Source organism: Mustelus asterias, chromosome 17, assembly GCF_964213995.1.
Source record: "Mustelus asterias chromosome 17, sMusAst1.hap1.1, whole genome shotgun sequence".
Lineage (NCBI taxonomy): Eukaryota > Metazoa > Chordata > Chondrichthyes > Carcharhiniformes > Triakidae > Mustelus > Mustelus asterias.
This window is the reverse complement of record NC_135817.1, coordinates 84,432,713-84,447,865: the sequence shown is the minus strand read 5'-3', so window position 1 is coordinate 84,447,865 and position 15,153 is coordinate 84,432,713. Positions and strand designations below refer to the sequence as shown.

Genomic DNA, 15,153 nt, shown 5'->3' with positions numbered 1-15,153 from the left:
TCTGATGTTGCAGTTATACGGAACGTTGGTTCGGCCGCATTTGGAATACTGCGCCCAGTTCTGGTCACCACATTACCAGAAGGACGTGGAGGCTTTGGAGAGAGTGCAGAGGAGACTTACCAGGATGTTGCCTGGTATGGAAGGGCTTAGTTGTGAGGAGAGATTGGGTAAACAGGGGTTGTTCTCACTGGAAAGACGAAGGATGAGGGGAGACCTAATAGAGGTGTATAAAATTATGAAAGGCATAGATAGGGTGAACGGTGGGAAGCTTTTTCCCAAGTCGGTGGTGACGTTCACGAGGGGTCATAGGTTCAAGGTGAGGGGGGGGCGGTTTAACACGGATATCAGAAGGACGTATTTTACACAGAGGGTGGGGGTGGTGGGGGCCTGGAATGCGTTGCCGGGCAAGGTGGTGGAGGCGGACACACTGGGAACTTTTAAGACTTATTTAGATAGCCACATGAACAGAGTGGGAATGGAGGGATACAAAAGAATGGTCTAGTTTGGACCAGGGAGCAGCGCGGACTTGGAGGGCCGAAGGGCCTGTTCCTGTGCTGTATTGTTCTTTGTTCTTTGTTCATTCTTGTCTCCTCCACCTTGTACTGGAATGTTTGTTCAACCACGGCATGCTAATCAAAGCTCAACACTAACCTGGTAAACATCGCTTATCTTGACCTTTTTCCCGGTTGTTGTTTGTTTAGTTCTGCGGAACTGATAGCTGCAGGTATGATCCTGTATAAAAGTGCAGTCACTGCCAGACCCACACACACGCATCTCCTGCTGACAAGATGAAGACTCTTATTTTCCTCAGCATCCTCCTCACGGTCTCCAGTGCCAAACTTCTTTCACGATGTGATGTTGTCCGTGCTGTAAGGAACTCTGTCCTGACCGCCTTCCCCAAGTACAGTGCAGCGGACTGTGAGTAACATTTCTCTATTCTGTTAGAGCAGAGCTGAATGAGGTTTCACCTGTCAGCTGACAGGCCCTTGATATAAAGTTGTAAGACTGAGAGAGCATCTCTTTTGTTAGAAAGTCAGAGGGCTGCTTAGTGTTGAGAGCAAAGTGTTGAGAGCCAAGTTCCGCACACATGAGGACGACCTAAACCGGGATGTTGGATTTATGTCACATTATCAGTAACCCCCACAGCTTGCCTCCTGGACTTGCAGGCAGTCCTGTCTGGAGACAATACACATCTCTTTAACCTGTGCTTAATGCTCCCTCCACCCACATTGTCTGTATCTTTAAGATCTAGCTGGTTGTAGGGATTCGCATTCTAATCAGTATTCTGTAACTTGATTTTTGTGTCTCTGTGCCCTGTTTGAGAGCACATTTCCACTCCATCTGACGAAGGAGCAGCGCTCCGAAAGCTTATGGTATTTGCTACCAAATAAACCTGTTGGACTTTAACCTGGTGTTGTTAAAACTCTTACTGTGTTCACCCCAGTCCAACGCCGGCATCTCCACATAGTGTTGAGAGCCCAGATCAGGGGGGGCTGGGATTCCTCAAGGAGACTCTTTCAGGTAAGTTCCTCTTCAAATTCAGTCATTTGCTTCCCCAGGGCAAGCTGGGAATGGACAGATTGCTGCACCTCACTTAGCACTCCCCATGATGGCCTGTTCGACCCACCCACTGCCCACCTTCCGTCTCGGCATCCCTAGTGGAGCACTCTTCCTGAGCAAGATCTAGCAGCAGACATCCTTTGGATCAAGGAATGGGGAACAGAGGAAGTCACTAAAGGTCCCTTAGGACAAACCCAATCTGTCCGAGAGCAGGCTTCGAACTGCCCTGGTGAGAACAGTGCTTGTTAAGCAGGTTCAGGACAAGCCAGGGTCCCTGTGCAGCCAACCCCCATCACTGGGGCCTCAGTACAACCCCCTCTGTTACTAGTGGAAAGACACAAGCAATGCTGAACATGACCCAGGAGTGTCCCCTTTACAGACTTATGGGGCAGACTAATCCATTAAAACTCAGAAAGTAAGGAGGCTATTGCTTGGCTTCGGGAATTTGCATTTGCTAAATAATTGAGCTGAATGCACTTACTGATTTTGGTGTGTTTTGCTTAGGTAGTTCTGATGTCAGTGGGTGAGTGTATGTTATGTTGATGAGGCCAGGTAATGCCTGTATTTGGTCTGGCCTGAGTAAATTGACCTTTGATTTTAACTATGTAAGAGTATAGAACAAAGAACAAAGAACAGTACAGCACAGGAACAGGTCCTTTGACCCTCCAAGCCTGCGCCGATCATGCTGCCTGCCAAAACTAAAACTGTATGCACTTACGGAGTCCGTATCCTTCCATTCCCATCCTATTCATGTATTCATCTAGATACCCCTTAAATGCCGCGATCGTACCTGCTCCCACCACCTCCCCAGGCAGCGCGTTCCAGACATTCACCACCCTCTGTGTAAAAAAATCTTGCCTCACACATCTCCTCTAACCTTTTCCCCACGCACCTTAAACCTCTGTCCCCTAGTACTTGACTTTTCTACCCTAGGAAAGAGCATCTGACTATCCACTCTGTCCATGCCACTCATAATCTTGTAAACCTCTATCAGGTCACCCCTCAACCTCTGTCGTTCCAGTGAGAACAAACCGAGTTTATCCAACCTCTCCTCATAGCTAATACCCTCCAGACCAGGCAACATCCTGGAAAACCTCATCTGTATCCTCTCCAAAGCATCCAAATCCTTCTGGTAGTGTGACGACCAGAACTGTACACAATATTCTAAATGAGGCCTAACTAAGGTTCTGTACAGCTGCAGCATGACCTGCCAATTTTTATACTCAATGCCCCGAACGATGAAGGCAAGCATGCCATATGTTTGCTTGACTACCTTATCCACCTGCGTTGCCACTTTCAGTGATCGGTGGACATGTACGCCCAGATCTCTCTGCCTGTCAATACTCCTAAGGGTTCTACCATTTACTGTATAATTCCAACATGGTTTGGACCTTCCAAAATGCATTATCTCACTCTTGTCCAGACTAAACTCCATCTGCCATTTCTCCGCCCAAGTCTCCAATCGGTTTATATCTTCCTGTATCCTCTGACAATCCTCTTCACTATCCGCAACTCCACCAATTTTTGTGTTGTCTGTGAACTTACTAATCGGACCAGCTACATTTTCCTTCAAATTATTTATATATACTAGGTCCCAGAACTGATCCCTGTGGAACACTGCTAGTCACAGCTTTCCTTTCAGAAAAGCACCCCTCTACTGCTACCCTAGTATAGACTGGATATTGGCCAATTCCTTTCACAGGATACTGAGTCTCTGGATTACACTGTTTGCCGGTGTGCTGACTCTCTCCTTTCAGGAAAGAGCTGGATTGGTTCCTGACTGGAGCAGAGGTCACATTGTTCGGAAGGTCAGTATCTGTAGAGATAATACTTAGTCCATCTGATCTCCTAGACTGGTTTTGATCGTCTGAGGGAATAGAGAAGTAGTTTCTCCCAAATATTTTCCCCCTCATTTTCTCTGGCTAGCCGTTGTCTTCAACCAGAGACCCCCGCAATGGTCATGATAGGGGATGGTGAAGGAGCAGTGGGGAGGAATTGTTTAGTCATGATGGATTAGTCATCCAGGTGTGAGACAGATCTGATGGACCAGCTGGTCTTTTCCAGTTCACCCATTTTGTGTGGTCACATATATCTCAGTCAAGCCAACAGAGACCAAACCACAGAACTATACATCACCGCAGAATTAGGGCAGAAAATGAGAAGGTTTTCACTGCCCTCTGTCGCCTGTGACATGATGCTTTGGGAAGTTTTCTTTAATTCATTTTCACTCCAACATTTTCCAAATCCAAAGATGTGCTGGTTAGGTTGACTGGCCATGCTATATTGACATTAGTGTCAGGGGGATTAGCATGTGGGGTTGTGGGAATAGGGCCTGGGTGGGATCGTGGTCGGTGCAGACTAAATGGGCCAAATGGCCTCCTTCGGACTGTAGGGATTCTGTGGATTCTATTCTATGGATTTTTATGATTCCCAATTCCTTTCCCTTCAATAGGTTTACAATGTAACCAATTTATCAGGTACGGTAAAGTCGCCAGAATACCAGGTGACCACAGGCTGCTCTCCACTTTGAGGGGGAGAGCTGACTGGTAGTGATTTAACCTGAAGATCACCACACCTCAGACTAGGGGCAAGGTTGAGAAGGTGGGGCCTTCATGAATAATCTCATTCACACCCAGAAAAACAAATTGAAAACTTGAGGCAAGTGATTGTTCCACCTTGGAATAATTTCTATCCATTAGATTGACCTAGGTTAAGCAATATCAGATCAGAGCACCTCCCTCCATGTCACCACCACCCCCCCCCCACCCCGCCCCATTCCCCCCGCCCCATTCCTAAAAGCGAATATGATCTAAGGCTGCGTAGGTGGATCTTAAATCTCTCATGCATTCTCTGTGTTATGGGTTAGGGGACCAAAGCAGGAAAGAACTGTTTCACCTTTATCAGGATACAGATATTTAACAAGGATAAAATCCAAGCAGAAAGTCTAGAAATTGCCAGTAAGTCAGGTAGATCAGGTTTATTTCAAGTCTTGTATTAGTATACAGTGAAAAGTATTGTTTCTTGCGCTATATAGACAAAGCATACCGTTCATAGAGAAAGAAATGAGAGAGTGCAGAATGTAGTGTTACAGTCATAGCTAGGATGTCGAGAAAGATCAACTTAATGCAAGGTAGGTCCATTCAAAAGTCTGACAGCAGCAGGGAAGAAGCTGTTCTTGAGTCGGTTGGTACATGACCTCAGGCTTTTGTATCTTTTTCCCGATGGGAGAAGATGGAAGAGAAAATGTCCGGGGTGCATGGGGTCCTGAATTATGCTGGCTGCTTTTCCGAGGCAGCGGGAAGTGATGACAGAGTCAATGGATGGGAGGCTGGTTTGCGTGATGGATTGGGCTACGTTCACTTTGTAGCTCCTTGCGGTCTTGGGCAGAGCAGGAGCCACACCAAGCTGTGATACAACCAGAAAGAATGATTTCTGTGGTGCATCTGTAACAATTGGTGAGAGTCGTAGCGGACATGTTATAGCGAAACAAACTGTAAAGAAGAGGACCAGCATCCTATCCTGTGCTGCTACTTTCCATTCTTTCTCTCATTTTGGTTCCCCCGTTTATATTGAAGTTGTGGTGGTTAAACACAGTGATGCAGCTAAGACAAGGTTTACTGGAGACTGCCCCCCCAACCTGTGTGGTGCATTGTGAATCACATTTGTGTTTTCCATATATTCTAACCTACAGCACCTTAAGAACGTGAGAACATAAGAACTAGGAGCAGGAGTAGGCTGTCTGACCCCTCGAGGCCGCTCCGCCATTCAATAAGATCATGGCTGATCTTTTTGTGGACTCAGCTCCACTTACCCGCCCGCTCACCATAACCCTTAATTCCTTTACTGTTCAAGAAGTGTACCTATCCTTGCCTTAAAAACATTCCATGAGGTAGCCTCAACTACTTCACTAGGCAAGGAATTCCACAGATTCACAATCCTTTGGATGAAGAAGTTCCTCCTCAACTCAGTCCTAAATCTGCTCGCCCTTATTTTGAGGCCATGCCCCCTACTTCTAGTTTCACCCGCCAGTGGAAACAACCCCCCTGCTTCTATCCTATCTATTCCCTTCATGACCTTATATGTTTCTGTAAGATCTCCCCTCATTCTTCTGAATTGCAATGAGTTGAGTCCCAGTCTACTCAGTCTGTCCGCATAAGCCAACCCTCTCAACTCCGGAATCAACCTAGTGAATCTCCTCTGCACCCCCTCCAGTGCCAGTATATCCTTTCTCAAGTAAGGAGATAAAAACTGTACACAGTACTCGAGGTGTGGCCTCACCAGCACCTTATACAGCTGCAACATAACCTCATTGTTTTTAAACTCCATCCCTCTAGCAATGAAGGACAAAATTCCATTTTGCTTTGTGTTCATTTTAATTCCTAGGGGCATGCCTGGCACATCATGCAAGTCAGTACAACACACTCGCACAATACGACGTGAAAGACAATGAAGGAATTGTCCAGTCAAGGGACTACGGAATCTTTCAGATCAACAGTAAATGGTGGTGTGCAGATGAAAACTTTCCAAATGGCCCAAATGCCTGCAGCACGAACTGTAAAGGTGGGTGAACCAATACAATTAGGGTTTAATTTCTCATTCCTTTTGTGAATAAGGTATATGCAGTTGGGAGTGCTGTGCATAGTTCTGGTTGTCAAGTTGCAAAACAGATTCAGAGATAGTGGAGAGGTGGCAAAACTGAGAGACGCTTGGAAAGGCTGAACAATCTGGGTCTCTTCCCTATTGAGAGGAGGAAGCTGAGGGGTGATCTCCTTGACGTATTATTCGAAGCTCTCACATCAAGGTTCCACCTGTGGGGAAGAGTAATTCATCAGCCAGCAATATAAGGTGGACACCAGCACATCAAACTTTAATATTCATGCTTGGAATGTGCATCACTGGTCAAGCCAGCATTCACTGCTGATGAGTAGGTAGTGTTGAGCTTGCTAAGCCATTTCAAAGGGCATTTAAGAATGTACTTCATTGCTGTGGGTTTGGAGACGCAGCAAGGTCGGGGCAACTAACGTCAACAGATTTCCTTCCCTGAAGGACACTAATGAACCGAACGAGTTTGATGACAATCCAATGGTTTCATGGTCATTGTTACTGACGCGAGCTTTTTATTCACATTATATTTAATGAATTGAATTTAAGTGCCCCAGAAACCATGCTGGGATGTCACGCCGGAACCCTGAATGATTATCCGCAGTATTTGGATGATTAGCCCAGAAACATAATCACTATCTGTGAGAATCTGTCCTTTGAATGAATATTTTGAGGTTGACATTGAAGTTTCCATCTGACCATTTGGTTAGAATGACATTTTCCAGGAGGGAACCTTTCCTGTCAGTTATAAAGCCGAGCTGGATCTCCCCACCCTCTGAGAACTAACACTGAAACACCCAAAGAGGAGTACCTCACCCTATAATCTGTAAAATGTGCGTGTGAAGTGGCGTGACCTGCTCTTCAACCAAGGGCAGCACGGTGGCACAGTGGGTTAGCACTGCTGCCTCACAGTGCCAGGGACCCGGGTTCGATTCCCGGCTTGGGTCACTGTCTGTGTGGAGTTTACACTTTCTCCCTGTGTCTGCGTGGGTTTCCTCCGGATGCTCCGGTTTCCTCCCACAGTCCAAAAATGTGTGGGTTAGGTGGATTGGCCATGCTAAATTGACCTTTAGTGTCAGGGGGGATTAGCGGGGTAAATGTGTGGGATTATGGGAATAGGGCCTGGGTTGGATTGTGGTCGGTACAGATTCAATGGGCAGAATAGCCTCCTTCTGTACTATCGGATTCCATGATTCAGCAACTTCTAATGGTTGAATAAAATTAACTCCCTGACACTTACCCTAAAATCAACACGGAACAATTAATTTATCTAACTGACAGTGAGCAAGCTAACTCAACTATTAACAAAACGTGTAATTCCCTTGACCAAATCTGGATATCCTGAAAACAAGACAGATTAATTGCACATTCATCTCATTGGTTCTTGTGGAACCTTGTTAAGTATAAAAGACCTGACATTTTTAAAGAGATGTTCATGTCCTCTGCACTTACCACTGAATTTGGACGCTGAGCGCGATCTTACGACCTCATCCCGCAGAACCTTCGGCGAGGCGGTATGATCGGGTGAGAGGTGAAAATTGAGAAACGCGCCCAAAGTGCCGCAAGACTGCGACTCGCAGTTCACTCTTCGAAAAAAAAACCAACGCGATTCTCGCCCGTTTTTTCGCTTGTTCGGTACTTAGAATGTTTTTGGTAAGACCGCACCCACCAATTCCAGCATGCAGCAACACTGGGGAGGTGATGGTCTGGTGGCGCTGTCACTGGACCAGTGATCCAATACCCTGGTGACGCAGGTTCATATTCCCCCCATGGTAGCTGGTGGGTTTGAATTCAATAAGGAACCTTTCAAACCAAAAGAGAAAATGCTGGAAAATCTCAGCAGGTCTGGCAGCACCTGTGAGGGGAGAAAAGAGCTGATGTTTCAAGTCCAGATGACCCTTTGTCAAAGTCCCTTTTAGCTTTGACAAAGGGTTGTCTGGATTCAAAACCCACGCAGAAACGGGGAGAATGTGCAAACTCCATACGGACAGTAAGCCGAGCCGGGAATTGAACCTGGGTCCCTGGCGCAGTGCTAACCACCGTACCACTGTGCCACTCATTTGTCCAAGGGATCTCTCAATCTAGAGCTCCTGAATTCTGTATTGAAACATATGGAAAATACAAATGTTGATTGTAACATCATTTTTCTTTAAATATTGTAGTTTTCCTGAAAGACAGCAAGGACATACAAGCAGACATCGACTGTGCAGCATTAATAGTGAACCAACAAGGAATGGAGGCCTGGTATGTAAAAGCCTCAATGTATTTTCTCACTTTGTACTGAGGTTGGAAAAGAGTGAGGGAATGTTGCTGGCTTCCATATTCAGGGTCGGAATATTGCAATGACAGTGTGGACACACACAAGCATTTCAATTCAAATAGACTTTTCAGAAGTCAGTGAGAGTGTGTTATAGAGAGTGTGACAGTGAGAGTGCGTTATAGAGAGTGTGACAGTGAGAGTGTGTTATAGAGAGTGTGACAGTGAGGGGGTGTTATAGAGAGTGTGACAGTGAGAGTGTGTTATAGATAATGTGACAGTGAGGGGATGTTATAGATAATGTGACAGTGACTGGTATTTTATTGATTATAGGGTTTTACTTCAATTGAAATCAAGAACTTTAAATATCTCAGAAGCAAGTGGTCTGTAAATTGCTTCTGCTTATTATTTTCAGATTTCTTTCTGGTCTCTTTGTTCCCATCAGCTTTTCCAACTACTGTCGGTTGATGGTGCATTGATTTTATACTGAGGGAGGGAATCTGTTGAAATATAATATGGGGTATTTGCAGACCAAAAAAATGGGATTGAATGGGCACACATTGTGGCCCCTCTGTAGGGTGGGTACGTGGCACTCCGTCCTATTAGGAATCAAAAGCTGCATAAGAAGAGGGATAGAAACTTTGGAGGGAAGGAGGAGTGAATTATTTTATTATTTCATGTCACTATACCTGTTAATGAAGCTTTTGTGATTCTTTTTGACTAAGATCCTGTTTCTTGACATTCTGTCTTTGCAGGCACAGTTGGGTTGAAAACTGCCAGGGGAAACTTGTTCGATTTTACACCTTATTCTGCGAGTGGTAAAGGACACAATCGTGTTGATCAAAACTCCTGACTTCCGATCCATCACAGCACGCAACACTTCCAGCCACTCGCTCTGCCAGTGCAGACACAATGGGCCAAATGGCCTCCTTCTATGCCATAACAATTTGGGAATTCTGAGACTGCTGGGAAGAAGGGAAGTTCCAACTCTCTGTCACAACTCATTATAAATAAACACAAGCAAATGTTAAATCTCCAGCGTTTCAATTGCCATTAAGCATCAAGATAAAAAAGTAAGCTTGTTAATATTACGTCAAGAAGTGTGAGAAGGAAAATTTAAACTAATGGATAAAAAGCATACACTAAGCACGTGGCAGTGAGGGACAGGAAGACAAAAGGGAATGTGAAAAGGTTAAAGAAGTTTTTAAAATGTTATTGATCCTGCTCCTCCACGTGTTCTGACCTTCGTCCATGGAATCCCTACAGTGCAGAAGGAGGCCATTTGGCCCATCGAGTCTGCACCGACCACAGTCCCACCCAGGTCCTAGTCATGTGCCACCACGTGGAAATCTATCAAAGGCCTTTTCAAAATATCAAATGATGACATCTACTACATTATCCTATCTACCTTTTCTGATACTTGTTGAAGTAATTCAATAAGTTTGCGAAAGCAATGCCTTCCTTTTTGGTATCCGTGCTGTCCAATCTTTATTATGCTCTCAGTTTCCAGATGTTTTTGTATGACATCTCTGATTAATGATTCCATTACATTAAGTGAATGGTCGATTGTTCTATCTCCGCGTCTACATAGGAATCAGGTTAACTATCTGCCACTCTGCTGGCACCTTTCTATTTTCTGATCCCTTCTCTAAATGATTTAATATATATGGACATAATCCATCCAGACGAGGAGTTTTCTCTTCACTCAGATTGATAAATTATCTCCGCCTTTCTACTTTTAAAAGTCTTGATTTAGCTTATAAAGATTTCTTCCAGGCTCGGAGGGCCAAATGGCCTCCTACTGCTCCTATGTTGATATCCATTTTGATCACTTCTTTTGTCATGTCCGCCATTATAGTTTCCCTCACAAATATTGACTGAGTAGATTCAGAGAGAGTGTTCCCAATGGTGGGGCAGTCCAGAACTAGGGGTCATAGTTTGAGGATAATGATAAGGACTGAGTTGAGGAGAAATTTCTTCACCCAGAGGGTTGTGAATGTGTGGAATTCACTACCACAGAATGTAGTTGAGGCCAAAATGTTGCCTGATTTGAAGAAGAAATTAGATATAGCTCTTGGGGCTAAAAGGATCCAGGGATATGGGGAGAAGGGGGAAATCAGTATATTGAATTCGATGATCAGCCATGATCAAAATGAATGGCGGAGCAGGCTCAAAGGCAAACTCCTTCTTCTAGTTTCTATTGAAGCAAAGTAAACCACTAGCATTTCTGCCATTTAAATCATTATTACTTGTCATTACCTTCATGGTTATATAGCCTATTATCACATTTATCACTTAAAGGCCCTATTCTATCCTGATTTATTCCTGTTATCCCATAGAAACCACACAGTGCAGAAGTTGGCCATTCAGCCCATCGAGTCTCCACCAACAGCAATCCCAAACAGGCCCTATCCCCTTAGCCCCAACTATTTACCCCGCTAATCCACCCCCCCCCCCCACCCCCCGTGACATTAGGGGACAATTTAGCATGGCCAATCCACCTAACCCGCACATCTTTGGGCCGTGGAAGAAACTGGAGCACCCGGAGGAAACCCACACAGACACGGGGAGAACGTGCAGACGCCACACAGACAGTGACCCAAGGCCGGGAATCAAACCCGGGTCCCTGGCGCTGTGAGGCAGCAGTGCTAACCACTGTGCCATCTTCCTTTTTTATATTCCTTGATGGCTTAATTTTGTAAGTTTCACTTTGCTTTGCTAATTGCTTCTTAATGAAATATCTTTAAGCAATAAACTCAAAACTGACCCAAAAACTGACACCAGTCCCCAAATTGAAAGTTTTCAAGTGGCAAAAGTGGGTAAAGGGAGTTACTCAAGACTGGCTGAAGGTGGGAAGTGATGTTCCACTGGATCCGTGCTGTTGACTATTTACATAAAGGATTTGAACTTGGGGAATCAATAAGAACAAAGAAAATTCCAACACAGCACCTGGCCCTTCGGCCCTCCAAGCCTGCACCGGCTATGCTGCCCGACTGAACTAAAACCCCCTACCCTTCTGGGGACCGTATCCCTTCATTCCCATCCTATTCATGCATTTGTCAAGACGCCCCTTAAAAGTCACTACAGGGTATCTGCATACATCATCATATTTTACCGGTGACATCAAATAAGGGAATATGGTTAATACGGCGGATGAATGAGGCACTAATAAACTTGCACAGCTTGCATGCAATTGACAAATGAACTTCAATATCGATAAGCAGCCAATCATGAGACGTTGAGAAATTTATTCACTCGGTGGGTTGTGAATCTTTGTAATTCTCTACCCCAGAGGATTGTGGATGATCCATTGTTGAGTAAATTTGAAGTTGAGAGCGATATTTGATCTCTCAGGGAATCGAGGAATAGAGGGAGGGCTGAAGGTCAGCCATTATTGCGTTGAATGGAGGAGCAGGCTCACAGTCTATTCCTGCTCTTATTTCCCCCATTTTTAAAAGGCTAAAAGAAGAGCAGTCCAAAGGCAACTGAACCTCTCTCCCTTGACATAGAGAAAATGAAGCCTGAATGTGGCAAAACACAGGCCAGAAGCAAATCAGTAGCCAGAAGTAATGAATCGATAACTAACCTGCTAAATCCAGCACACGGCACGGTGGCACAGTGGTTAGCACTGCTGCCTCACAGCGCCAGGGACCCGGGTTCAATTCCCAGCTTGGGTCACTGTCTGTGTGGAGTCTGCACGTTCTCCCCAAGTCTGCATGGGTTTCCTTCAGGTGCCCTGGTTTCTCCCACAGTCCAAAGACGTGCAGGTTAGGTTGATTGGCTATACTAAATTGACCCTTAGTGTCAGGGAGATTAGCAGGATAAATAAGTACGGTTGTGGGGATAGGGCCTGGGTGGGACTGTGGTCAGTGCAGACTCAATGGGCCGAATGGCCTCCTGCACTATAGGGATTCTATGATGATTCTATGGCAATGTAGGGACCCGGGTTCAATACCGGCATCGGGTGACGGCCTGGAATTTGCACACTCTCCTGCATTGTCTGCGTAGGTTTCTTCTGGGTGATCCGGTTTCCTCCCACAGCCCAAAAATGTGCAGATTAGGTGGACTGGCCATGTTAAATTGTCCCTTTGTGTCCCAAGATGTTTAGGTTAGGGAATTAGTGGGGGTCACAGGGATAGGGCGGGCAGAGGGCTTGGGTAAGATGCTCTGTCGGGTCGTCGGTGCAGACTCAATGGGCTGAATGGCCTCCTTCTATACTGTCTGGATTCTATGGAATTGTACAATCCTTTTAAAGAGGGGTGTGGAAGAGAGAAGGCTTCACGTCATTTTTGTTTCAATGTCCTGAGCTAGTTTAGCAAAAGGACAGTCAGCTGAGGTGGTCTAGAATTGTGTGTGCCCCATGCATGCAGCAGATGAGCCACATGTGAATCAACTATTTTTGACTCCAAATGCTGGCAGTGAGGAACCACAACGCAAATTCTACCTCATCTCCCAAAAGGCTGAGCAGTGTCCTGCCACTCGGTAAGATTTATCCCACCATTTTAGATCCGGGTGATCATATTATAACAACAAAATGCTGTACAACCCGGTTCCAGGTCAGCATGCTGACTGCTGTTTGCTGTGCTCAGACTGGCTGCCCAGTTTCCTACATGGGACACTGGTGACTGCACTTCACTGGTTGTGAAGCATTTGTGGTGTCCTAAGCTTGTGAAAGGCACTACAGAAATGCAAGTCTTCTAACAAGCTAACTTGATCATTTTTTTCCAATGTACTCTATCTAGCGATGTGGGAGTCATTGGCATGGCCAACATTTGTTGCCCAGCCCCAAGTGGTTTACTTGGCCATTTCAGAGGGGCAGTTAAACACTCACGCCCACTGCAGTGTCTCTGGAGTCACATGTAGGCCAGGCCAGTGATGGCAGATTTCCTTCCCTAAAGGACACTGGCAAACCAGGTGGGATTTTACAACAATCAATGATGTTCTCACGATGGGACTAGCTTCCAATTCCAGATTTTATTCAAACTATGGCCCCAGAGTATTAGTCTAAGGCACCAGATTACTAGTCCAGTGACATGATCACTATGCTGCCATCACCCCCCTGGCCCCCCCTCAGGCTCTCAGCCTTTAGGAATCCCAACTACAGCTCTGCATTATAGCATCAGTAATTCAGTTAAGTGATGTGGGTTTAGCTGTACGACAATCGCCCTATTTTCACATTGTCCTGTCCTCTGGTCAAAGATGTTTAACTGAGTCTCTCTCTATCTACCTTTCCAGAGGTAGAATAACGTTAACAAGGGATTGGTGTAAGCGTAAGGTACACGTAGTTATTTATGGTACAAGGGATACGGGGCTAAGATGGGTAAATGGAGTTGAAGTAATTGAATAGCAGAAAAGACTGAATGGCCAACTCCTGTTCCTGATAGGATTAACTATTCATAGAAACATGGAAAACAGCAGCAGGAGGCCATTCGGCCCATTTAGAGCCTGCTCCACCATTATGATCATGGCTGATTTGTGTCGATCCTCTCCAAGATGTCACTTAATCAGATACACCACTAAAGTTTATTACCAGATCTCTCATTATTTTGACGAAGGCCTTTAACTAATGCCAGTTCTTCAGTAGGATAACAATGCTCCAACTACAGTCGTCTGAGCTTGTACCTGGTCATTCGGATGGGAAGCCACAGCAGGTCTTAGTGCTCAGCACACTGACACTCGAACAAACCAGATATGGAGGCTTCCTTTGTCAATAACCTCCGAGTCCAAGGATACAACAATTGTGGAGTTGTCGACTCACTGTTGCAACTTGCTCTCTCAATTGGTCTACAGGAAACCCCAATGGTGGACAGCCTTTGGAACCATGAGCCCATAGTCACCTGCTGCCACCTTCCCCAGCCTACCACCCCCTCCCCCCCCCCCGCCGCCCCCAAGCGTTCTCCACCCACACCATATCATACTGAGAGGCTGGGATGTTCTGGTCGCGTTTGCAGGTTGAGCGGTGGGAGCAGAAAATAACACGAGAAGGCCGACATAAAACACAAGGTGTGATCGACAGCAGCAACCCCTCCACCCCCAAGTCAGTGACAGGGCATGTTTCCAGACATTCAACATCAGGAACAGGAGTTAAATATATTAACATCTCATTGTCAGGCCCCTATAGCTGAATCATCGCTCCCCCCCCACACCAAGTCAGAAAATCCATCCACATGGGCATGACGGTGTGAAACCTGACTGGTCTCCCAAGGCAGCACCTGGCGAGCAGAGCTTCCGGGGGAGCTCTGAGTGAGAGGGGGTCATGCCCGAGGTACCGCCCCCGGCATTGCTTGGGGACAGTGCTCACTGTCTGGGCAGTGCTAGTGCGCTTTGGTCACTGCCCAGGCAGTGCCGGAGGAATTCGTCTGCACCGGTGCAGTCTTTAAAAATGGCTCCCCGATCTTCGACGATAAGGTTTCTGACAGGCCAGGTGATTCAGTGGCTGTCCCACCAGCGAGACATCGTGGGAAGCTTTTTCTTCAAAGTCCGGGGCTACATGCCAGAGAAAGCCACTTCCCCAGCCCAACATCGGCCTTTGTCACTTTGTGGGATAATCTTGCCCATTCTGTCTGAGTGGTAGTCCCAGACCCTGGTGAGAGAGCTGGACTGCCCTGGTAGAAGAGGACACGCAGTGAATGGAAAAACAGCTCGTCTAACTGGTGAGGCATGGTCTCCCATGGGAGTGGGGGGGGGGGGGGGGGATCATGCCCGAGGGGCAGGAAGACAAACCCTGTAAGGTG

The 15,153-nt window shown here is 46.1% G+C and overlaps 1 protein-coding gene across 1 annotated transcript; it reads left to right on the top strand.

Moving 5' to 3' along the window:
- Window positions 1-754: 754 nt before the first annotated feature.
- On the top strand, window positions 755-9,429 carry LOC144506655 (lysozyme C, milk isozyme-like). The gene is made up of 4 exons (XM_078233058.1): window positions 755-918; window positions 5,944-6,120; window positions 8,325-8,406; window positions 9,175-9,429. The coding sequence occupies exons 1-4, from the start codon at window positions 789-791 to the stop codon at window positions 9,239-9,241; spliced, it is 456 nt and encodes a 151-aa protein (XP_078089184.1). The 5' UTR covers window positions 755-788; the 3' UTR covers window positions 9,242-9,429.
- The last annotated feature ends 5,724 nt before the right edge of the window (window positions 9,430-15,153 follow it).